General features: G+C 37.3%; 1 protein-coding gene across 3 annotated transcripts; it reads right to left on the bottom strand.

Moving 5' to 3' along the window:
* Positions 1–19: 19 nt before the first annotated feature.
* Positions 20–25,075, bottom strand: LOC118271923 (SET domain-containing protein SmydA-8). 3 transcript variants are annotated; one of them, XM_035588188.2, is made up of 11 exons: positions 24,782–25,075; positions 17,577–17,619; positions 6,028–6,170; positions 5,280–5,417; positions 4,525–4,686; positions 3,689–3,878; positions 3,123–3,323; positions 2,612–2,844; positions 1,951–2,210; positions 1,635–1,738; positions 20–1,409 (listed from the first exon to the last, which is right to left on the bottom strand). In XM_035588188.2, exons 2-11 carry the CDS (start codon positions 17,601–17,603, stop codon positions 1,269–1,271), a joined length of 1,599 nt encoding a protein of 532 aa, XP_035444081.2. In that variant the 5' UTR covers positions 17,604–17,619; positions 24,782–25,075; the 3' UTR covers positions 20–1,268. The 3 variants fall into 3 exon arrangements, with proteins under 3 accessions (XP_035444081.2, XP_035444080.2, XP_035444082.2); XM_035588187.2 differs by having other exon boundaries at positions 6,028–6,173; positions 24,782–25,073; XM_035588189.2 differs by lacking the exons at positions 17,577–17,619; positions 24,782–25,075 and adding an exon at positions 6,262–6,413 and having other exon boundaries at positions 6,028–6,173.
* Between the last annotated feature and the right edge of the window lie 1,216 nt (positions 25,076–26,291).

The following is a 26,291-nucleotide window of genomic DNA, read 5'->3' as shown; positions in this document are numbered from 1 at the left end:
GGAAATTAAACAAAACACAATTGTTGAAATAATTTATTTTAAATGCTAAATTAGTTTGGAGAGGGTTAAAACAATAGTTTACAAAAATATTTCACACCTATAATGTCTTTTAGTGGAAGGAATGAATAAATAAATGTTTCACAAAAATATATTAGGTAGTATTTACCGATACTTATATATTAGGTATAAATAGTATATAGTATTTTAATAGGCAATAAGTTACATATTACATTATACAGGGTGTAAACGGAACGCTCCCGAAAACCGCAATGGATGGCAAAAAACTAATTATATTTACAAAAAAAAATATTAATTCATTGTTATTTTATGTAATAACTAGCGACCCGCCTCAGCTTCACATGGGTGCAATGGTGATATATTATGCATGTATTATACATGTAAACCTTCCTCTTGAAAAAACCGCATCAAAATCCGTTGCGTAGTTTTAAAGATTTAAGCATACAAAGGGACATAGGGACAGAGAAAGCGACCTTGTTTTATACTATGTAGTGGTTAGCTGTAATCAAGCAGCAGTAAGCAGTTGCTTAAGGCTGATGTTGCATGAATAACACGGAAATTAAAACCATTAAAATTATAAAATCAATTAAAAGTTGTAGCGTTTTTCGGGGGCGTTCCGTTTACACCCTGCATAACAGATATTAGTAATAAATAGAAATATTACGATGGAAAATAAATTAAAATAGATATATACGTTACATGTAATGAGAACAATAAGTTACGAATAATTGTCAGAATAAGTTAAAATCCTAATTTTAACATTTTTACAATCGTATACTTTTCACAAATGTACCTAATTTAGTATTTCCTTGTGGGCAAAAATGAGAGTTCAATTGTAAAATAATCACCTCTAGTAACTCTCTTTACAGACCGTCTTTTTAAAACACGTATTTCAAAGTATTTTTCAAATTCATCCCATTAATTTTGATGTGTTTAATTATTATGTTATCGACTTACGGAACTGTTTGACGAGGTACTCGAATAGTTTCAAGCCATGCTAGAGGATCATATTCATGAGCAGCATTCCGCGACACTCGACGCGTCTTTACTGGTTCCTCGTCAAACAGTTACGTGAGTAAGCCGATAACATAATAATTAATTTAATATATCTCACGAAAGTTATAATAAAATTTGACATACATAACATGGTACCCAAGCACAAAATAAATAATTTAATTTACAAAATCAACATTGCAATCATCTCCACTCCTCATGACCCATCAATCTCCACGTGTGATGATCACTCATCATCATGATATCTTCCCAATGATCTGTTCCCAAGTCTTGATCTTCTTGAGAGCATCCCTCGCTGCCGTCGCCATCAGACCTTCGGAGGACTGTGATGGCTCGAAACCCAGTATCAGTGCTGATTCTGTGAGGTACTTGACGATCTGTGGATATAAAATACTTACATAGTAGAGTAGAGACGAGACTGATATTTTTATTTTAAATGGGAGTGTTCTATAATGTTGCGGGTATCGTCCGGTGGCATTTATTGCTTACCATCAGGTGAAGTCTTTGCTTGTTTACAAAGCAGGAATTGAGAATAGCTTAAAACATATATTTTATCCTCGATTTATTCAGAATCGTCTAAATATAGTAATAAGGAACCATACCTCTTTAAGTCGTGTCCGCAAATTGTCTTTGGTGATCGCCTTCTTCTCGAAGTCCCTCGTAGTGAGGATCATAAGAGGTGCATGCAGCTCGTACAGAGTTACACCTAGAATGCAACACATTTGTACGTATACGGTATAAGTCAGGAAATTCTTTAAAAGTATTTTTAAAACCAGAGCAATTTATTACTGACACACCTCAAGCCATCACCACATTCATCATCCGCTTGTAAAGAAAAGGCCTCTTTTCATACAGAACGCCAACCTGAACCTTATCAAACCTCTTTATATAATAATAAATGGTATTGTAATAACTAACCTCTCAACCTAGAATACCCAGGCTCAATAACATCAAACGCCTTCATCAAATCCCTGCAGATCTCAATCTTCCTATTGAGCTCAGCCTCCGGCATCTCGTGTATCATGTACTCAGCCACCTTGCCATACAGCTGGCTGAGCGAGTGCTTGGCAGACAGGCATAAGTAGTGCGTGTTGTGGATCACGTTCCTGTACTTGTGGAGGAAGCCTTCGAACCCTCGGACGTCGTTAGCATCTATCAGCTCGTACTCGTCTGTGAGTCTGTGAAGTTACAAGATTAGATGAATGTCGATGTCGATATGCTATGGTGTTTTTTTCATTAGAACTTAAAACCGGGATATTTACCATGTTTATTAGGATCCAGTTCATCCGTGATTATGGCGCTTGTAACAGTGCCGAAAATATCTCGTTTTAAGTTCTAATGATATTACTAGTGACCATGTCAGTTTAAAAATTTATATGGTACCTAATTTTTAGTTTTGAACTGATTGTTACACTTCATGTAACAAAGTCTCTAATCAGCATGCAAAGAAAGCAGTAGCAGTAGCCAAGATCATCACAAATAGCAACCCTTTAGTTGGCTTTTAGAAGAGTGTTCTAAATTACGATTGGTAAAGAAAAAATATTTTTTATCAGAGAAGTACATAAAGTATTCACCTCACCTCTTCAGCAGCAGTTGCACGGACGGCGCAGTCATGACGTACTGGCAGTCATTATCCACGCAGTGCCACATTGCGGCCGGGTCCAGCGGTGCGGTGGGCAGCACGCGGCCGCTGCAGCGCGGGCAGCGGAAGGCACTGGCGTACGTGCCCAGCTCGGTGGGGTCACGGCATCGAGCACAGCTGCAGTCGAAGAACTTGCTGTGTTTTATGTGTTCACGACGTTTCAGGGTACCCTGGAAAATACAAAATAAAATAGTACGGTATAGAAATAGTTAGAAACTTGTTTCATTTTTGTCATCATCATATCATACTTGTTTTAAAACTTTTAATTTGTATCTTCTTTTATTATTTTTTATAGAAAATATTTTTGGATGGTATAACTCAATACAAAAACAAGAAAGATGTCACCAATTATGACAGCGTTTAAGAAATAAAAATTAAAAGTAACTGATCTAGACTGAACTTTTTTACTAAACATGAAACACAATAAATAAGTGAAATGAATATTTACCTGCAGCGTATACGCATAGCAGAGAGATATCAAGTCTCCAGCTTTATGTGGAACTGAAGCTCGTATGGTGAGTGGTCTGCCGGGAACCCGCTCGGAGTCGGTGTGCGTGGTGGTCGGTGTGCAGTCGTGGGCCAGGAGGTACGCTCTGTCATACAGTGCTCTGGCGTTGGCACCACTGCCGCCTACTTCGAAAGCATTGACCTGAGAAGAAAAGTATGAAAAAATAGTATCAGTGTGTCCGAAGGTAACGTGATGCGAAGACATCAGAATGTCACCTATGCGAAGTCCACCAGAAATTTACTGATTCTGTGCTTCTCACAAACAAGAAGGGCAGAAGGGAACTGCTTGTCGAACATTACAACTAACATTCAGAGCCTTATAACTACTTTATATGTATAAGTTGGACCTCTGACTCAATTTTTTTTTGTTCTAATAGGTAATTTAAGTTATTGCAACATATTCGTAGTACTTATTTAGCACTCTCTGTTTCTCATTTTCGCAAGTCACAGTAACACAGCAGCTCAAAGTATGCTTAGTTTTTGGCAAGGTAGTAAATAGTCTATTACCTCCAAGATCCCGCAGACGGTATGTATCTCCTGGTCCTCATACTGCAGCCCCCACTTCTTCATCCGCTGCACGACATTCTTCTCATTGATCGGCCAGATGTCTCCCCTCGCCTTCCTCAACTCGTTGTGGGCCTCCATCGCCGATAATGCTGTCCACTTCGCAGGGTCCGCTGTCTTTAGTAGCAAACATCTGGAATCAGTACAATAGATAGTGTTCATTAATTTTTAATAGTGAACAATAGTTCAGTGGAAATGTGAATCATATCGTAATGCAGCTTTGCAAACATTTCCTCTTCGTTTCAGTTATCCCATTTTCTTAGTTTCCTATTATCAATAGGCTCACCACATAAATTCATGAAAAGTGGGTGTACGCAGTGGCATTACGTGCCATAATGCAGCACATTTACCCCTTCGGGGCTTAAAGGCGTGACGATATGTATTTAGTATCCTATTACTAAAGTCAGATCAAGATACACTCGCTATCGTTCGAAAACTGCAGACACTAACCAGACTTTTGCAATAGGTTTTCAACTTTATTATGAAACCAATAAGATAACAATTTATTAAAGAAATTACTAGGCGTTTTGACCAGTACACAGTAATATGTAAGATTAGGTGTACCTACCTTTTTTTAAAGGGGGAAAATCATCCAATGACTTCTATCGCCTTAGGCGAGGTGAGAGAATGTCAGACTCATACTGACAAAAACCACCCCGTTCCCACTCCTGCTTTTCAAGGCGGAGCTCCGGGAACCAGCTAGATAGTCCGCAGCTCCAGGTGTACCTACCTGGAGTCAGAATAGAAAAATGGCATTCATATCAAAAGTCTTTACTAACCTCAAAGGCATCAAAGCTTGATAAGAGTCCTTCAGGTCCTCAAGGTTGGAGTAGTCTGGTGGTATGTCCTTGAGTGTGTCGCACTCGTATGTGGAGTGACCCGTGTACTTGCCATAGCCGGGACATGAACCGCTACACATCGGCCACTTGCAGCCTCGGCATCTGGAAGAATGGTGTATACAGCGTGTAACAAAATACCCATATACATCAAGAAGCACTGAATAATACAGGTTGAATAGAATCTCTACACAAAGTTTCAGCTTAAAATACGTTTAAAAAAAATGGTACCAAATACTTGGTGTCGCATGGTTCTTGATTTTAAATCATACAAACGTATCACAACACTACAGGGGTCACTCGCTTTTCTTCTGTAATCTGATCGCCTAGTACCTGTACCTACCTAATTTTGATGTTCGGTTTCTGGAATTTTATGTATCGGAAAAATTCATAACTTCGTTCCATGAAAATATGTGTTTAAAAAACCCTTCCCGTATCGTTTGTTATGTTGTCTAGAAACCGTACACTTGATATGTATACCCCCGTTTTGTTACACTATGTATAATAAAATTAATGCGTTCTACGTATAAATAAGAAAAATTGACAGAATTTTGTATAAAAGTTCTATATTCTCTTGAAAATTCTCAGTATTAGCCCACCTCTATCAAAACATTACAGTTGAATAATGGTGATATATTGAATTCTTACGGAGAATGAAAAGTGTGGAATTATTTCACGATAAACAAGTGATATCATACTTCGCCAAGCTGGTTTCCTCAAGTTCCCGGTAACAGCCGAGGCAGATGAGGCCGCATCCAGTGCAGGGACCGACGGCAATGGCTGGTTCCTCGACAATTACCTCACCAGCTCTTATATCTCGACTCGCTACCAGATATCTGGAAATGCACATACAAAATGTTAATTACTTATCACCATCAGCCGTCCACCATCAGGCTGGTCGTCACTGAGCTCCATTAATCTTTAACTCTTCGTATTTAACTACAGTCACCTTGCGAATAGTGTTATTTTATTATGGAATAGGTGGCAAACGAGCAGAAGGGTGACTTGATGTTAGACAACACCAGAGGAGTCACAGCGTCACTGCTGTTGGTTGAAGACGCTCTACATTTTTGCCTATGCATAGTCTTCACAAACACCACTTAAATAAAGAACTGTACAATATTTATTTAAAGATTTTTATCTAAGAATACCACAAAGCTCTCAGCATTCACGGTTAAATGCATTTACACGATTAGTTCAGAAATCCGTATAGTGCATAAATAGAGATGGGCCGCTCGCCAAATTGTCTACTAACACCACCGTACATCCCTGAGCTGCTACAAATGCGCGGGAAAACACAACCGACGTCATCAAAACTTTTATTAAAGTATTTAAATAAACAGTTTTCCATGCAAATGGAGAACAAAGAACTACAGCACTGCGTATTACAACACTGGGTAGTGAATGTGTTATAAAATATTTATTAATTTAAGGACGATTAGTTACCTGCCCATCACCTCGGACTGCTTGATCTCGTAGCAAACTTTCTTCTTCTCCACAACAGGCTCCGGAGATCCTTCATCTTTATCATCATGCACATCTTCTATGATGTTTTCTTTATTCTTCCCATCTCCTCTCCCTCGTTTCCTCTGCTGCAAAAAAAGTCCAAGTTGAATTCACATTGCCAGAATTAATTCAGAGATACTCGTATACAAAGCGTTGCGAAAAATGTGTTCTTACGCAGAAAATACATCGCAGCATCCGTGAGGTAAACAAACGGACTGAGACTGTGTTGAGACAATTTTTTATGAACACAGCCGAACTGGTATCTACAGGAGATATACAGATGACGTTGGAGTTATGAATGAATGTGGCTGGATGCTGGTAGGCGTTGTCTAGGTGTATTTTTGTTCACCACTTGACTTGGCCGTGCCAATGGCTCGATGTAAAAATCTGTTTCATAACCCTGTCAATGATTTATATGACCGTGAATTTGAGGTTCGCGGCCGCTGGACCGCTCGCTACTGTGTCTATATCTCAATCAGGCCCGATCGTATTCCGAATCTGTATGTAATGATAAATATATCAATAGTCGATTTGTAACCGCTCACCAATCGAAACTACTACACAACTACAAGTTCAAGACTCTCGTATTTACGTTAATATCTAAACAGTTAGCAACGAGCCATAAATACGAAGTTTTGTGGGGAGTTCCTCGTACCTTGTACCCGGAGAGAACCGAGATTTACGTCACACAGACACCGAACTAAAGGAATCTGGTACTCTGGCCTAACTAGCTGAACTCTCTGACCTTATTGCTAAAGGAACCTGTCACATGCTCAAAGGTTTCCAATATCTATCTGTTAGCAGGGAATTATAACAGCATGACAAAAATGAGGTTACCACAAGTCTCATATAAATATTATATCAATCAGCAGATATAATAAAATGAAAATATTGACCACGAAATGGGGACAGAAGCGTGATAAATTGCAGTTATTTTTGATAAGGGAAACCTTCAGAGCTGGAGGAAACAGTTTCATTTAAGAAGCTCATGAGTATGATGTGTGTCCAAATAATAAAAAATGGCGCAGACGTATCCTAATCCTAATTATGTAGGTCTCACTTCCTCCCAATTTTTACCAGATTGATAGAACAGTGGTAATGTGTTCACAGCCCAATACGTGCAAGTACTTGTAATAAGTACATAGAAACATTCACATATTCATATACCGCAGCTGTTTGAATAGATTTCAGTACAAGTGTTGAATGATACTGAACCACCTACCGCTTGTAGTACCAGGAATTCATCAAAGACATGTAATAGGAAGGCAGATGAGTAACATACTTCACACTCCAGCGACTAAATAAATCTAGGCACCAAATTCCAAAGATGACAAATAGCATGGCTGTCCACCAAACTAACTACAGGAATAATAAATATCTTTAGAGCCACAGGCGTCTGACAGACCATTAGACGCCATTAGCTGCCGGAAACATTCCTCAGGCGGTATCAGAGAAAGTCTCAATCTCAGTGCGAAGGAAGCCTAAACGAAACGTTATAATTACGATGTGAAATATGATTGCGATATACATGTTGTAGGGATCATAAAGTTGCTTGGTGGAGTTATGACTTGTGATTAATATTCGAGTGTTATTTTGAATAATTTAACTCTAGTTTTGTTGTACTTTGTTGCATTGACGGGTTGCAGAGCTTGGGTGTGATGCATTTGAACTGGCAGTCTTGGCACTTGACTTTCATAGTTTTTACATAGATGTACCTAATGCATAGGTACTGGTTTTGTTTACATAATTAAATTTTTATTTGTAAAAATCAGCAAAATACGTCATAACTATCGTGAGATTTAACTAAAAATCACTGGTTTACTCACGTAAATTAATGGAGAAAAGCCTCTTAAAAGGGACTCTTCATTATCATTATTATCAAGAGTAGGCTGCGCGACATCGTCGCGTGTGCGCACACTGCTCTTGATGAAAGTCCCTCAGTGGCTTAAAACTAGTTGAGCTTTTCTCCGAGTAAATCGTGGTTTTTAGTTAAAGTACGTAACTTTCCTTCTCAGGCGATTTTTTTTTCTATTAAGATAGAACGTATTTTGACACATTCCTTTTTTCTTTGGAGCAGATAACTAATTAATTGTAAGTATCTGAACCTGTGATGAAACAATCTTCATCTTTTCTGCCAAAGTTTTATTTTTCGTCATGGTGCTATAATTTTACGATTCTCAATGAATTCTAAATCCACCGTAGTGACAATGTATTTATATTTATTTCTCAAATAATTTATAATACGTTGAGCAAGCATAAGCACCGACATCTTGAGAAATTTAAATTTTTATACCAATAAATATTATAAAGTGTTAAGATATTTTACGAATGTTTTATAAGATTATATTTTATTGTCTAGATAATTGATATAAGTGCTATATAAGCTGTTGGGTATTTTGTGTTTTGTATGAATATGTTTACTGACCGTGCCATTTAATCTTTCAATTTAGTACGTTCTACTCGTACGCCGTATTTGTACGGCTAACTCTTGAATTACTTGACCAAATTGGATTATTGTCTTTTCGTTGTATATGTCCGTATGTCGCAGTAAGATGGATAAAGCCGTAATATATTTATGTTCCTAGTGATATAATTATATTCTGGAACATAGTTATACGAAAGCGATTCATTACTATCTAACTAGGAATATAGTTATAAAACGATCCAAGTTCAGTTCTAAACTTGGTCCGTTCTAATCTTGCTCTGATTGGTTGGTTCATTCGAACCGGCCAATAAGAGCGCCAAACGCGCTCTCGTTTCGATCTCGTTGAACGTAAAGCAAACTCATACTAAGGCACCATGATAACAATAGATTATCACCCACACTATCAAGATGGTGACTAGAAAAAAAAAACATTTACACAGGAACGTTTATTTGTGAAATTGTTACTATTATTCTTGGCAGAAGTTAATCTCCTTTAGAAATAACTGAGCCTCGACTATTGTTCCAAGCTGGTGTTGGATACAGTTCAAATCGTAACTACATTGTATCTGTTCAATTGTATCTAATGCCAGTTAAAGCTGGGCTGCTTCTGTCTAGTTAGGCGATGCATTACAGTTCAGCAGATTATGAAGAGCTTTAATTTGTCTGCTACTCTCGTTATCAAAAGATACACCACAAGTAATCATTACCTTGAAAAATTAAACAAATCGAGGTAAAGATTACTTGTGATGTTCTATCGGTCTGGCAGATGGTAAGAGAACTATGGTTGTAATAGAATCCAGTATCCATTATCCTGACTCTAGCTAAAGTTAATACATCCCAGTTTTCAGGCTGGTGTTTAGTAGCGCTTGCAAAACTGCTGAAAGTAGATGTAGGGGGATCTAAACTCTAGCGTGTTTACTAGGGCTCCTGCTCAAAAAGCAGTAGTAGGAACGGAGTGGTTTTTAGTTAGTAGGTAAGAGTTCTACACCACTTTTCACAACCCAGAAAAGTACCCGTTTTTCCCCTTAAAAAAGGGGTATCTAAACTGCGATAAAATACTGATCTGGAGGCTGAAGCTGCCCCTTATTAAGACACAGTGTCAGCTTCAAACTCAGTAGTTCCGAAAAATTGGAGGGCGTTTTAACTCTCCATGCGAATGAGGAATGTTATAAAGTTTATTATTTCGTTATTTCCAGAACGACACATTCCATCTCTGGAAGGCACGTACGTAATATTAAAGCTGGAAATACCCAAACAGTAATAACGAGGGCGTGAAATCAAAACGTTGACAAAACGTAAAACAAAACCACGATAACCTGGTGCCAAAAAACGCCAAATATAATTTTAATTGCCAACAGATGGCGTTGTGCCAACGACACAATCACTCTCATTATATTGCGAACATTCTTTTATTGTACACGGCTGACTGAGCACCGAACTAAATAAACATTAGCTAAATAGATGGGGACATTGTTTCCTTGCGGCCGCGGAATGTTTTGTGGAATTGTTGAGTGAGTGTTGCGATGCGATGCGACGCTTGGAAAATTCACAGCTGCTTTTCTTTTCTTAAAACTGTCGAAAAATTAGAATAAATTATTCTTGACAAATTAATGAATTGATATCTCATTACTACAATGGGAACGTGCTGACACCTAGGGGAACGTTTACTCATTGACGTGCACAAAAACAATTTATGAATCACACAAAAATTGTCGCGCGCAGGATCCAAGGCATTTCTCCAGCGACAACATGGACTGTGCTATTAAACAAACAAAACTATATTATATGTAACTAGTGTTGAAACTATGCTCTATTTAATAATTTCATACCCTACCTATCTATAAAAAATAACTAGCGGCCTACTTACCCACATACGTTATACGTTTATTGCTATCATAAACCGGGAACCAAAAATCTGATGATAGTCTAATTGCAGCATGATTTATTTATGATCTTACTGAAGATGGAAAGTGAATCTGTGTTGTACATCATTGCTGGTCACAAGCATAAAACAAAAGGTCTATTTTAAGCGAATGGTATTAATAATTCCACTAGTCGATTGCCAAAAATGTCAATGCTTGCAATATTTACATAATATCTAGGTAGGTATCTACACTTGCCGTCGCGAGAGACACTCCGCCATCGTGAGTGCAGGTCTGTGGACGGCGAGCAAGGGTAGCTCACTGCCCAACCAGATTCAGACCCGTGCGTGCGGCGCATCGAATTTCGCGTGCGCCTCAAAGAGCCATCAGATGGGGCCTAGTAGGGCTGATGCCTGATCCGGAGCTACGGACTAACCTAGCGGGTTTACCAGCACTCCGGCTCGAAGGGCAGGAGTAGTAACGGCGTGGTTTTAGTCAGTGAGAGCCTGCTCTCTCTTACCTCGCCCAAGGCGGGAGAAGTCATTGGATGAATTTCCCCCTTTAAAAAAATCTACACTTCGACTATGTTGTAACGCTATTAAATAACATGGACATGCTCCATGACATATAAAATATAAATACAAAGCGTAAGATTGAAGAAAGTCTAATAACGAATTAACGGCGTGGCTAAATCATATAAAGCTGCTAATGTTAATCTTAGTATGTGTAAGCCTAGGCTTATTCCTGCAATACTTGAAGTAGAACTTCTTCATATATATTTTTTGTTTGCAATAAAACGAGAGATCTGAGAGTTTTTGATTTATATGCACATAACAGTATTCATATGTTTATGAAGCTGTATTATATTATAGTTATGTGGGTCTGAGTGAAGTTTCTCCTTTGTTTATCATAAAGATAATGAAGATTGGATCGCGTTCAGATTATGACGTGAAAGACGTGATCTTTCACTCTTCTTTGAATTGCTGAGCTGATGTATCGATAGAGCTTTACTTTTGCGTGGGATGAGTTTTTTAACTTCCACATTCCTCGTTTATGAGCCGACCGCTGTACATCCGTCTTTGATCCGGATTTTGTAAATAGTTGGTAACTAAAATAAATCAATTTTAATATACGCTAAAAATATAAGTGTGAGTTATTTAATACAAACGATGATGGAGCTGTCTATATCAGCGAACACTCATTGTTAAGTTGGATAAGATTTTCATGGCAAATTGCCTTTTGCACAATGTAACTTACCACAAAATATCCAATCATAACCTATGTGTAACGTGTATTTCGTCACACGCACTTTTCTTTAAATCTTTAACTGTCGAAAGAAAACCGACCGCACCCACGACTCGGGAGAAAATCCTAGTGTGCGGTAACGTTTTATTTAAGGTAAGATAAGATAAGATAATTTGTTTGTCTATTTGGCCATCTTTATAAAAGCTCTGGCAATTTTCCGCTCAGCTGACGTGCTGTCAGCGGCTGCCGGCGCTTAATGACAGACGTAACGGACAAACGACTGCTAATTACAGACTCTCTGATACTGATACCAACTAACTACCGTCATTTCTACATTAGTACATTTGTGTAACCTTGAAGTGATAAGGAAGAAAAAATGGAACGCTTTGAAATTTTCTTGGTTTTGTTTTTCTATGTAGGTAAGATAATATTTGCTAATTGATTTTTTGAATGACTGGCAGGCAGCAACATGTTCTCATATATAAATGTCAGAAATAGTAATGTTTTACTTTTTATTCATACCCTTTAAAAATGGAGCTGCGGACTACCTAGCGGGTTTACCGGGGCTCCAACTAGAAAAGCAAGAGTAGCAACGGGGTGGTTTTAGTCAGTAAGAGTCTGACACTCCCTCTCGCCTCGCCCAAGGCGATAGAAGTCATTGGATGATTTTCCCCTCTTAAAAAAAACCATAAAAATTGCCTTTCTTAATCGTATCAATCTTAATTTCCATGATAGATGATGTATCGGATTGAGAAAGAAATAGAAATTAGAAGTCACTATTTTAAGACTAGCAACCACAGCCGGCTTAATTGCACGTCAATCAAAAGGATGAATGTTTGACACTCGATCAATTGTAGCAGGTTCACAACAACCAATGACGTCACGATACTATTAAAGATGGCGGATTTCCTTATCGTTTTGAAAATGCACTTGAAATTCAAGATGGAGCCAATATTTTGTAGTAGACAAGTGTATGGTCAAGGTAAGGAATGGCCACTTTAAAGTTTGTTGCTACGCATCAAGACCGTGGCCTAATTAGTGACGTCACAGAACTATTTGTAACCTTTATAAGATGAACAACATTGATTCCTACTATAAGTTGAACAACATTTATTCACTCTCATCTAAGACGTAATTATGTAGATATTGTTTGGCATGATTTATCAGAAAAGCTAGATCTTGGACAACTAGTATTTCTGTAAAAACTGCAATTTGTGAAGAGGTAATTAAAGGTAGCTCAACTTGGACTGATGAAGCAGCCTTGAGCAGCTTTATAAAGACACTATATACCTACGTCGACAGGTCGAGTCTATCATCAAATTGAAACTGCTACAGAAAAACCGAAGTAAAAAGTCAAGTAGCTCTAAAAAGATTGATATCTGTGTAAGAAAGATCATAGACATCAAGACGATAAGTCTTAAACAAAGCAGATGGGAGTACGAAATGGAAAAAACAACTGGAGGAAAAAATATTAAAAGGTAAAAAGCAACAAGAACAATTCTTTGAATTGATGCCAATACTACAACGTTTTCCTGTATAGTACAAGTATTGACTGACATTGTTAGACAAACAATAATAAAACTATACTTTTCTAATATTTATGACATTTTCCATTAACCCAGTGCACTACATATTCTACTTCACACATATGTCTTTCTGACATAGTTTCTGTGAATTAGAGTAAAATGTTGTACCTATTTATAAATACATAAGTAATTAGATGTTAGTACTGCGCGATCTTAGGTTTCTCATCGTCATGCATATGTGCATGCATGCATGCATGCTTTCGCCTCATGTAGACCCCATTGGTACAGACAGAAAGCTATCTACTTAATTTTTTAAAGGGTGTAATTTATCCAACGACTTCTCTCGCATTGGGCGAGGCGAGACGGAGTGTCTGAGTCTTATGACTAAAAAACACCTCATTCCTACTCCCGCTTTTCGAGCCGGACGGAGCCCTTCTAACCCACTAGGTAGTCCGCGGCTCCAGAATCTTTACATACATAGGCACTTCTTTAGCTTCAATAGATCTGGATATTTATACAAGCACGTTGGTTAAGATTACTACGCACCTGGCTTTTAAGGATTTCTCCAAAGTAACCAGTCCTATAATGTTCTCCTAGGGCGGCCCCTACCTACGTTGTAATATTCAAGGCTATCATTTTAATCGAGTTCTATTTTCCACTGAGCCGATATCGGTGTATTGTTTCTCCGCGACAGCCGACCGACGCCGCGTCATGTAGGACACACGAGCGGGCCCCATGCCAACTGTCCCGCCCGCCTGACGTGACTTATGATCGTGTGCACGCTGCATTATATTCTAATACACTAGTAAATACTGTTTGTTTTGGTTAATTGATTGTTATTACTGGAAATTTGTAATTTATGAGCGGATCTGGATATTTCTAGGGGCCTTAGTCTGCTATTATTGTGTCTTGTGTCACTGAGCAGTGCAAGAGGGACGGAGCTATGTAGGTTGTATAGCTCCATTCTGATACAATTGTAATAGCAGACTAAGGCCCCAGATGCATGTAGCTTGTGCATGATGTGAATGTGTTTCGGTTATAACACGTCTAAGTAACAAAGAGAGTCTAATGAACAAACTTAGCAGAAAATTTAACTTTTTAACTCCGAGTATCTACTCTTAATGAAAGTGCCAGTGTTTCTGAGACATGACGTGATAATCAGCTAAAATAAAGTCGCTGACAGCTCCGGGCGTGATGTCATAACAGCAAGATGCCAAACCATTACACACTGCAAACATTATATTGTTAAACCACCGAGGAGCGTATATTAAACGTCATTTAATCTTATGATTTGTTATGTACAATTTTAGGTCATTTGGAAGGTCAACTAGATGAATAATAAATTAGATCCCATACAGCATACACATTGAACATAAAATTGAATTTTTTCGATAATACCGACGTATTGAGTTTCTTGCTGATTCTTCTCTATTTGAAGCTACACATTGAAACGAACGAGCTTCAATGATGAGTAAACTGACAGACTATCACTTATTTCTTTATTTGTGATTTTTCAAAAGTACCTATTATTGGTTTAATTGGAATAAATGATTTGACTCAATGGCTCTCTTCTAATCAGATTAATTTTATGAAAATTTTATACGGAATGCGCAGACGCGTCAGCGTCTACGCATGCATTTTTGATGTAAACATATCGCGTTGCATCGCAGTGTCTGCCAACTGGAGTCGCCGTTATCTTAGAGCCTCAAGGGCTAATTGGACTTTTGATGCCAAAATGCAGTTATATTTAGCTAGATTTACGTAATCACCAAGGTTAGTGATGCCGTTAAAATGGTGATTTCACCAGAAAAACTACTTTTCCAAAAACAGAGAAACATTTATCTGTTTTTTTAGGTCGCTATTTTGTAGCTAGTATGCATCTTACTCTTGTTAATGTCCGCCTGGAACTAACCTGAATCAATTTGGTTAAAGAAATCTTAATGCACTTAATTTTAAATCGTTCTGCAATACTTTATATCTCCCCCTTCAGTTTAAATATAGCACCGGTTGGTAATTTATTCATTGCCATAATCTTGTCACTACAATCAGACACTGATATCAGGTACAATTCGTAACATTTGGCAGGCACATATTTCATATCACCTGACGTTTACAAAGGCCAATCGCTTTATTACAGGTGCCTACTACTACACCTGTAAACAAGTTGACTGTTTGTTAATTTTTATTTAGAACAAAAATAATTAATTAAACATCAAACAAAATCTGCAGGGCAAAGGCTCTCTACACTCTTTCTACTCCTCTCTGTGTAAAGCTTTTTGCGGCCAATCCTGGTTAAAATTTTAATGTAAATCTAACTAAAATCTCCATAGAAAACGAAGAACGGATTTAGCCGTCATAAATTACTCTATCTTCTTTATTATACTGTCTCTCACATTTACTAACTAAAAGAGTGAACACCGATCGAAATATAAAATGATTCTCGATTCTCATCTGATGCCATCTCGATTAATTGACGGCTCGATTCCCAGCATTCTGGTCCAAATAAATCGGCGGGCGACGCGGGCAGACGACGGCTCTGAATGAAGGCGACAGCTGATAGATCACGGGATAGATTGACGACTGCCACGTTTATTATTTGCTACCACTTGTTAGCTGTGATGCAATCTGTTTAAACGATAGAAGATTTACGCCCGAATACTGAAATGCTACTCAATTTTAAGTAGCACTTAAATATCGTGCTATCTTTGTCATTTTATAAAGAATTGATAGGGACAGAACTAGTTTTGAGAGCGTCTTAAAATTGAGTAGCGTTTGAGTATTCGGACATTAAGTAGTGAAAGCCAAAAAAAGACAAAACGTTCTATAGGATTTGAGGTGCACTCGAATTTATATTAATCCTTGGTATGCCGAATGCAGATCTACGCGAGATACAATGTGTTTTCTATTGTGTCTCATAATATATTGGCAGAAAAGAGGTTAATTAATTTATTTATTCTATTGTAAGTAAGAAAAGAAAAGGTCTCTCTTCCCGTTTACACATGATATTGGAATATGAACATACTACATGTTTCAAAATACATCCATATGGAGAAAGATCGAAAAAATACCACAGAGTACATTTTAATATATAGCAATATACGAAACAGTTAAAAGTAAAGTAACAATCTCGTTAAATATACAAATGATAATGTTCTCTAGAATTTGGAGAAACATGAAAAGATACTTTAAATGAAACCCTAACCGACACTTCTGACGTTTGATCTCTCGCTCGAATACATTATGTTGTCAACTAATATGTAGCTGAACGGCTGTCTTCTAAGATTACCTACATGGGTTAAAATAAAACGTAGCGATAGAGTGCCACTGTCACACTCACAGACACTTAATGATTACTTAAACTATTCCTGAATAATGATTGTGTATCGAAAACAAATAAATGACTCTGAGTGTGGCGGTTAAAGTGGTAAACGATTCATATTTATATGTACTTATGTAGTGTGTATCTATATACACGCTACATACATAACTAATATGAGCTACTATGTAGGTAACTATGAGACAAAAGATATCGTTTTTCATCTCAAAATGTTATCTAAAACTTTTTTTACATTTGATGGGTCGACGTTTGGCCGCTATTTCGCCTGATGGTAAGTGATGATGCGGCCTACGATGGAGCACGTCTGTCCATACACAACAACAAAATACTGACATACTTCCAACAAAAAAAAAGCACTAACCTAACCCAAGCTCTAATGATCAACAACTGTATTCAACAAAATAGATATACATCTATACCTAATCGAAATAGTGTAAAGAGTGAGATACTCTCATCAAGATCGGCACGTTATCAATCAGTATCATCGGCAGCGTCTCCTGGCGACGGTGACGCCACCTCGCGGCGTGCCAACATGCCAGCAGTGACTGGCGTGCCGTCGCGTGAGGGGCAAATTGCGAGCCACTCGTGTGTGGCACCAGCATTTGTTGCACTGATGTCGAAGTCTCATTTATTTGTTTAATAGATCATTCTGGATGATTCTTGTGTTTTTTTTGCATTTAAAAATGTTAAAGAATTTGCACTTTGAAATTGACGCTACATTTTGATGTCGAGTTTTGTAGTTGTTAGTTTTTTTCTATACTTTTTTTTAATAGGGGCAAATCGCCAGCTTGTAATAAGTGATTGACGCCACTCACCCATGGAAATCCGCAACAAAATGCTGTGAAATTATAATTGTGTATGGGCCTTTAACTTCTTGCTAATTCGTAGGTACATTTTCTTAAACGCCCATTTTTTGAATTTCATGTAATTTACCATTGATCTGTGTGTCGTAGGTCATTGATATATATTTATAAGAACGTAAGATATAAATGAAGGAAGAGCGAATTACTCTTTTTATTTTACTTGTAACCCACGGTCACCACGCACCACTCTCAATAACAGCCAAACAAAAAGCAAATCAAAATAGCACTCACCTTTTTCTTATGCGACTTCTTGTTCATCTCGCGTCGCTGTCTCCTGCAACAGAACACAGATGCTGTATGTTTTGATACACAAATCACATTCTATTATAATGGGCCACAGCTGTTTCTCCCCGAATCCCGAATCACTCCGGAAATATTCTCTGACGCTGACTTTAACAATAATGTGATCCGGCTGGCTTGTATGAGCTGCTATGAAAATTACGAGCTCTAGAATTGCAGTGACCAAATTAAATATTTGTGTCAAAGTGTGTGTTGTAAATGTTAGGGTTAGCATAGTGTTGTTTCTGTCTATTTATTTTTGTGTTAGTGTAATTAATTATCAAGTGGTTGCTGAAGACAAGATCCTGAGTAAAACTGGTTTAATATTGTACCTAGCTAGTAGGCTGTTGGATTTTTTGGAACATCTTCATCATGGGAATCTATGGTAGATACAACCATGAAAACGCCGGAACACTAATTGGGCGTGACCCAGAGACATGAAGCCTTACATGAAGAAAGCGATAAAGAATTGAGTATTGCGTATTGAATGACTGTCTTAGATTCCGCAACGAAATAAGTCAGAAGATATTATTAGAGGAGAATAAAAAGAAAACGATAACGAACTAAATGTAGGAGACAGAATGATTTAAGCCTAACGGCACAAAAAAGACTGCACAACTGGGAGAAGCCCAGACGTCCAATACCACGGAAGTTTGAGGCTGATTGTGAAAACGGTCATTGCTAAGCTCCTAAGAAGCACATTTTATTAAAGTCATAAAGAGCATACGCATGCCTAGATGCTTTTATTTTCTGTCAATCGTTAGAGGTATGTTCGGGCTATTGTCATTCATTGGGTCCCAATTACACAGTCTATATTTTTTAACTACGTAAGACAAAGCCCGATTGAAGTGCAAAATGTTTAATATAGGTACAGTTATATGTACCACTGCGCTAGATAGTAGTGTAGGTACTTGGCAGGCACATTGACGAGGGCTATTAAACGATATTAACCGTGCAGACAAATGGATGCAGCTGCTCTACCAAACAATATAACTCCTTTATCGCTCCCTGATACTCTAACATTACAATAAACTCACAACGACTCATCACAGATTAAGAAATCACTAAACACGAATACAAATAAATTATGTCATCAAGATGTTGAAAATGAAGAATCCAGAGCATTTATATCTGACAGTTAGGACAGGAAATGTCACGGAAAAACTTTCGTCATCGAACTTTTTATAATATTAAAACATTTCCATCTAAACTAACAATTAATCAAATTCACATTTAATGAAGTACTCTCGCCGCTCCATTGATTACCTAATCATTAAAACATTCGCTGTTTTCGTTCCCCTCCACCGTGACGAAATCAAACCAGTCGCGCTATACATAAAATTGTTTTAAAATTAACTATTCATGCTTTTGTTTAAAGGCACGTTTCTAAATTCCTTCGGTCACAATTTAATTTAATGTGTCGTCCATTCTGACGCGGAGAAATCGGCCGCTCGCAATATACTAGCCGTTACTAATTAAACAAGGAAACAGGGATGGAAAATAGACACCAAGGATAAAGAATGATCTTATTTGTTTTATTTCTTACACTCTTAAGAGCTTTCGGCTGTTAAAATGATATAAGATACGAATCAAATGGAATCCAGGTTGTAATCATATCAATACTTTCAAACAATGCCACGATTTAAAGATTCAATAAGATAGCAATGAATATAGAAAACATTACTGTATTTATTATTTAGAATACCTCGTATATCAAAGTTGTATTCTAGTCTCGAAGAAGATTCTAGTAGTTCTGCTACTAGAAGGAAAGAGACATCACGCAATGTTATCGTGTCCAGTGTTCAGTAGCAACAGAATTGGTAAGTTGCCTAAACTACCCACCCCTACTGTTTCTAACTGTACCTAATGCACCAATAATTATGTTAACAAAATATCTATTTTAGTAACGACACAATGTGCCAAACGACACGTTGGTATTAAAACTAGAAGTTTCATTATATTGTATTGAAACATGTCGCTACAATGTTTGTTTTTCACTGTTTCACATCAATAGATTCTTTATACGGCCGTAAAGTCAGCTACAAAGAGGCTGAACGATCGTGGATCATTGCTCTGTTTAAAAGTTTGACTTTTGGTGCGTTGTAAATTATTCTGTAATGCGTTCTCTACGCTCGAATGTTAAGACTTCGTTAAATATTTTGGTGATTGCCGCCATTCAAGATGTAGGGGGATTTCTTTTATCTTTGATGTTTTACAACAGAATTCGGACTGCAGGCATATCGATCCAAGAAATGTGAGAATGTATGTTGCTGAACTTTTTAACATTGTTTCCATTTTGGAACGACTTTTTAACATAACTACTCGTATTTTAGATTTAGAACAAACTCGCTTCTATAACTGTGCTCACATCACACGCATTACTTTCAACGTTTATTATATAAACAGAGTTTTATAGAATTTCACGGTCTTAATGCAGAAATTGAAACAACAATCAAATAAAAACAAACGGCCCGTTTTACTGCCGTCCAACTGGCGTACGCTGAAGAAATCCAATCTCCCGTATTATCATAACCTTAGCCGCGATGTAAATCAAATTTTGGCGTTGAATGTTTGCCAATGCGTTTAAATAAACTGACCATTGGATGGATGGTATAGACGCGAGCGGTTCAACCTACCCTTTACTGTCAAGTATCTTTAACAGATTTTCAACGTTACTATTTCTATTTAAAGTCGAAATTCCAATGAAAGAAATTGACAGGTTAGAATAGGTTGAGCTGCTAACTAGTACTATAGAATCCGGACAGGGCCATTTGGCGGGCATCACAACTCGCTCAAAGTTCCCATTTAACCGCTGTTTTCCCTTTCGAAAGTATAAACAATTACTCGCTGGTTTCCGTAACGCTGTGATGTGTCAAACAAACGTTATTGATCGCCGCAATAACGTATGGAGTGCAGTTACCAAACTGTTGTGTGTTTCTCAGCTCTACTGGGATTCCATTTGTAAGAGTATTTACTCTAGTGAGGTTGAGAAATGGAGCAATACTGAGAATAACAATGACGTAGGTACTCTTCTATCACATTCTATAAATAAACTTGTCTAAAACTACCGAATCCTTATTTATTAGGATTTATAGGCCAACAAATCTTTAACGTAATCTCCTAAATCAGACGCTGGAATTTACAATTGCAGTAAGAAATAAGTTTGAAGAGTTAAGGCTGCCGCAGACCTGACTATAATATGTATATTAATATATAGAGCTATATATTATCGTATAGCTAGCTAGCACTTACTGGATCTATACTATCAGGAGTAGAAACGGGGTGGTTTTTAGTCAATTAGAGTCTGAAACTCCCTCTCGCTTCGCCCAAGGCGGGGGAAGACATTGGATGTTTTTCTCCCTTAAAAAATCTATAAAACATAGTATAGTCTAATATTACTAGCCTAGAAGATCTATAAATAATCTTTACTTTATAATATTTACGCATATTATAATTTACGCTGATAGCTATGTTTGAAAAGAAATGATTAATTTACGTCTTCCTCGCAAACCTCAGTCAAACGATGACGGCTAATATTTTATGTTATTACACAGCTGTTATAAATATTCAACGCTTAAAAACGTGTTCATGTCAACATTTCTCAAGAACTCAATCAAGAAATACACTACTTACAGATTCTGGGAGTCTGAGTGTCCACTTATCATACCTATCACAAGCAATTGGACATCTTCGTTTAGTTTGTGTATTGATAAATACAGAAACTTCTTATTAGTATATCACTCAGAAAAAACTATATGAGACCTTCTTCTTTCGGAGTCGCGGACTACCTAGCGGGTTGCCGGGGCTCCGACTCGAAAAACAGAAGTAGGAACGGGATGGTTTTTAGGCAGGAAGAGTCTGACAGTCCCTCCAGCCTCGTTCTAGGGAGGAGAAGTCCTTGGATATTTTTTCCCCATTGAAAAGTAAGATCCTTTTCTTTTTCTTACATATTAATTAAGTACTTGATCTGACTCTACTTGACGATACAAATATGGTAGATACCTACAGACACGTTTATACCAACTAGGTACTTACCTACACTTAACACTCAAAAGACAAAGTACCTACATAAAAACAACAATTTTTCACAGCTGCAAAAGACATGAGATATCGTAAACACACAAAACAGTTTTAAGTAGTTGTAAAAGATCAAATAGGATCTCGTAGAGTTGTAAACTAAAGTGCTGCCATGTTCTGAAGCTGGCGGCAAATTATGATGAAGAGGATCTAGTTCAAACGGCACGAGCAATCTGTCATGTGAGCGACGGCGCGACGGCGCGACGTCCGAACGTCCCCGAGACGTCCACGTAAACGTTTTGTTATAGCCGTCATGTGTAAATACATGTATTTATGACGAATATGACGTTGCTGCTTTTATCTCGTCCAGGAGTAGGATCAAAGGAAGATTACCATCAACTTTACTATGTTGCTAGTATGCTAGTTATAATTTTGGAATAGAAGGATTCATGTGGAGGATCTACTGAGGGACTGTGGTGTATTAGTTATAAATAAGGTTATTGCGTTGTCTTTTTTAAAAAAACTTTGCCCCATGCCAGAATTTTCTACTGTGTCGTGCGTGCAAACATATAATTGTAAATATTACGTTTTAATTTAATTGGCGTTCCATTGTCTCTGCCTACTCACATCGGAAACAGACGCGACATTATATATCTAGGTATGTACCTTTTAATTTAATTAATAGTCAGTTATTACATTGGTGGTGCAAGTATGTAGGTCTTGTAACTTGAATTTGAATGCATTCGCTGTGATCCTCGTCGTTGGAGGTTTTGCTCCAAATACTATAGAATTAATATAAAAAATCTACATCAATCCTAAGATTTTGATTGAGATGACTTATTAATTTTGCCTTTAGAGATATATCTATAGTTATATAACAGTTACTGATAAATATACTTGTGTTTAACAGCCGAGGTCGGTTTACGTGTTAAAGTACCGTCTCAATAAATCATACTGCAGCTCTTGGCTCCAGCTTCAATAGACGCTGCGTACGCGCATCATTGCCGCCCGGTACTGATACAGCCTACAGATAAAGTGATTCATAATATTTTAATAGACATTATTTAGACGAGTTTCATTTTGCATTGCTGAGCCTTCATGGAAAGTAGGAGAGATATTATAACTACTTCACATTGACTGCATAGTGCTTAGTAAGCGGTCAGAAAGGTCGCAAGCGCACGACGTATGTTTTAGTTACGACTTAAAATCTTTAGCTCGGATTCTAGGTTCGTCAACATCAGCCAAGAGACGTCCACTGCTGAACAAAGGCTCCCCCTTAGTCCTCTAAGAGTATAGCTGATATAGTTTCCGATACTAGATTATAACTGACAAATAAAACCCCAAGGTATATGACTAACGGATAGTTAACTCTATGTAAACATGACTTCTAACTACTAAACTCCACAAGATTCTACCTACAAACGGATGCAGAACATCAAAGTGATAATATTCTCAGAAAATCTAAAAGATATGACTTCCTTTCGCTACTATTAGAGTAGAAGAATGAAAACTTTACAGCTATTCATAATTTAACTGACCAAAATATTATTCAAAAATATTCGTTTCTCAAAATCGAGTTCTTTTCGTAGGCTTTACTACGCGCTACGGCGTATCCTTGTGCGTAGCTCGTAGCACTTTTTTGTCCCTATAACTTTCGTAGCCCGTAGCTAGTTTTGTAGTATTACAATATTAATATTTTTTTCTTAAAGCGTTAATGCTCACGAATATATGCAATTGCTAACAGTGTCTTATGGTAAATTCATAACGATATTAGCAAACATTATTTGAAACTATGTGACCGTTTAAACTGATACTAAGCTATGTAGCTGTGCGAATAAGATGTGCTATGAAGATGTATATGCAGCCGCAAAATAGCTGCACGAGGTATCTATAGCACGCATCTTGCCATATGATAACATATCTTAGATGAACCCGTTTCCACCAGTGCTAAGCTATCAATGAATATGATTGATGCAAGCCAAACGCATCCACAGCAACGTAGCATAGCACATCTCTGACCGAAAAGCAACTTTATACTTAAAAGATGTTATATGTTTCGTTAAAAGTAGGTACACGTTATTTACCATAATATGTAAGTGCCTGCCAACTCTTGCGGTAATTAAAATAACAATTTACACACATTTTGTTTGATTCGGAGCAATATTTTTAGCTGTTTGTAAAGAGAATATAAACAGAATGTCCCGTACCACACTTCAGTACTGTTGGTGCAATTAATTTTATTCAACACTTTCTACCAGGGTGTTATGAAATGTGAAGAGTATTTTTGTACTTTATTTATATACTTTTATCCATGTGCTGACGATAGAGTATCTATAGTACATTTATCCCCACCCCTATTCTACCCGTGAGGGTCGTAAGTTAAAGTCAAAGTAAAAAACTAAATAGGTACTTTTGAAATGTCAACAAATAAAGAAATCAAGTATAATCTGTCAGTTTGTCCGTCAGTGAAGTTAGGTGCTTGTGAACCGACTAATGGACTGTATAAGTATTTAGGAAAGACCGAGCAGCAGCACTCTGAGAAAAACCCAATCTGTAACCTACTTGCCAAGCATGGAAAGAAGGCCCATCCATCCAACCCTGAACTGTCCTGGTCTGTCTGTTGATGTGAAGATGATTATGTTATAAAACATGATGTATGTTTGCCAGTTATTTCAATGTATGTAATTATTTTTACACGCTACGCAATGTTTAATTGATAGAGGATGTTTGCATGCTGCTGACGTTACTGAAGTCTTGTCTTACGCAAATCTTGTAAGCATCAGATTTGTATTTCCTTTTACAGATTCATTCGAGATAGTAAAGTCAATAAATTGGAGTTAGAGCTAGAGACGTGAGATGTTAGAATGTTTAGCTTCAGATTATGTCTGGTGTTTATGTATCCTAGTTTACTGTGTTGGTATTTCAGACATGCTATTCTGTATGAAAATTCACTTTCGTTTAGACGAGCTCTTTTCAATAATTATGTTGTTGGGTTGAGTTGTTTCGTGTTAAGGCGTCACTTTTACATCATTATTAAGTTTATGTTCAGATAGAATAACATTACTATAGTTTTCAAAAATTACATCGTAAACTAAGCAATTCATTAAATTAAAAAAATATAATAAATAAATATAACAAACCTCGATTATCAAAACCGAAAACTGTCACTGGCCACTGAAAATTAATACTGTCCGTATAAACTGTCACTCACATCATAAAAATGGCGCCTCGAATATGGCGGGAAAAAGTTTAGGGTTAGCGCGCGCGACCGTTTACCCTGGCACAACAGACTGTTATGCCGGGACTGAGGACTGACACAATAAAATTAAGCATTTACACTGTGAACCGGCCCACGAGACGTTTTCGTAATAACCATAGCAGATTGCAATGTGCGCCCATTTATTGGGAGTTAATTTGGCAACAGTGGCATGCCAAATGATTTTAATGGTGCGCGCCACTTTGCTATCCAGTCGCCTGTGTCTGCAACACAAAGAATTACTCAAGTACCCAGTGCACACTAGTAAGTAGCTCTGGAGAACGAGCCAGACGACGAAATATTATTTTCTTTGATGTTAAAATTGATAGTTAAGGTCGTAACCTATTAAAATTACGCTCATTTCGTGTCACTTTAATTATTTCGCAAGCGTTGTCCATTTAATTAATGTGTCGGTTTTAGGAGTTGATTTATCTTATAGTTTACTTTACATATTTTAGCTATTTTATAATAGTAGAGGTGTATTAAATTATAGTAGGTAATCGTGGTATTTTAGTAGGTACCTATATCAGTTAAGATGTTATAGATTGGTTATGTAGGTAGTTAGAAAGCTATGCTGCCTAGACGTGATATATAGGTAATCAATCAACTTTTTACATTGGTAATCCACGCTTTCCATCTAATAGGCCTCAGTCTGGAAGTAAGTACTAGAAGTCGAATTACCCCCTTTCCAATCCCCAATTCCCCAACAACCCTTAAATGCCTAACCCCCAAAAGGCTGGCAACGCACTTGTAACGTCTCTGGTATTTCAAGTGTCTATGGGCGGCGGCGATTGCTGCCATTGTACCTACTAAACACTAAAGATAGCCTGTTCTTATGAAAAACGTAAGATACATCTTACTTTACCTAGTATCTTTTAGCTATCGTTGGAGATTCCCAGAATACTCACATCCTATCTTAACGGTTCAGAAGATGTAAGTCCACAATTAAACCAGACATAATTTATTGTGTTACAATTGTGATTGTAGGCAAGCACTCAGTATCACCTACCTACGTACCAACTCATCCTATTGTAAACAAGTGCACATGGCAGCTACAAATTCTCAGAAAGTTTCGTCAATAGCTAAAACTACAGTTAGGTAAATATAGTAATGCTCAGATACCCACTCTTTGTTTCCTCTTTTAGCTTTCAATAATACTTAACATTTACAAAAATAATTCTCGGATAGATTTCTGATTCATTCGAGTAGGCGTTGATGCAATTTCCGGATAAAATGGGAAATTCTCTTTTAAAATTAGTTTTCTGAATCATCATAAAACTATATGGAATCTATTAGCATTGTTTAGTTGATCAGTTTCCTTTAAATGGGTCAAAAAATAAAAATACTTATTAGTATTTAAATATCATTATTTTCAATGAGATACATAATTACCA

The sequence above is a fragment of the Spodoptera frugiperda genome, chromosome 5, assembly GCF_023101765.2.
Source record: "Spodoptera frugiperda isolate SF20-4 chromosome 5, AGI-APGP_CSIRO_Sfru_2.0, whole genome shotgun sequence".
NCBI classification, from domain to species: domain Eukaryota; kingdom Metazoa; phylum Arthropoda; class Insecta; order Lepidoptera; family Noctuidae; genus Spodoptera; species Spodoptera frugiperda.
Note: the sequence above shows the minus strand (reverse complement) of the source record. Positions and strands in the feature narration are given on the sequence as shown.

Coding starts and splice junctions, on each gene's coding strand:
- LOC118271923 (XM_035588187.2), bottom strand. CDS start 17,603: ATGAACAAGAAGTCGCATAAGAAAAAG. Junction 6,174..17,576: donor AGAAGTCGCATAAGAAAAAG/GTGAGTGCTATT, acceptor CTTTTTTTGCAG/CAGAGGAAACGAGGGAGAGG. Junction 5,418..6,027: donor CAGTCCGAGGTGATGGGCAG/GTAACTAATCGT, acceptor GTGCATTTCCAG/ATATCTGGTAGCGAGTCGAG.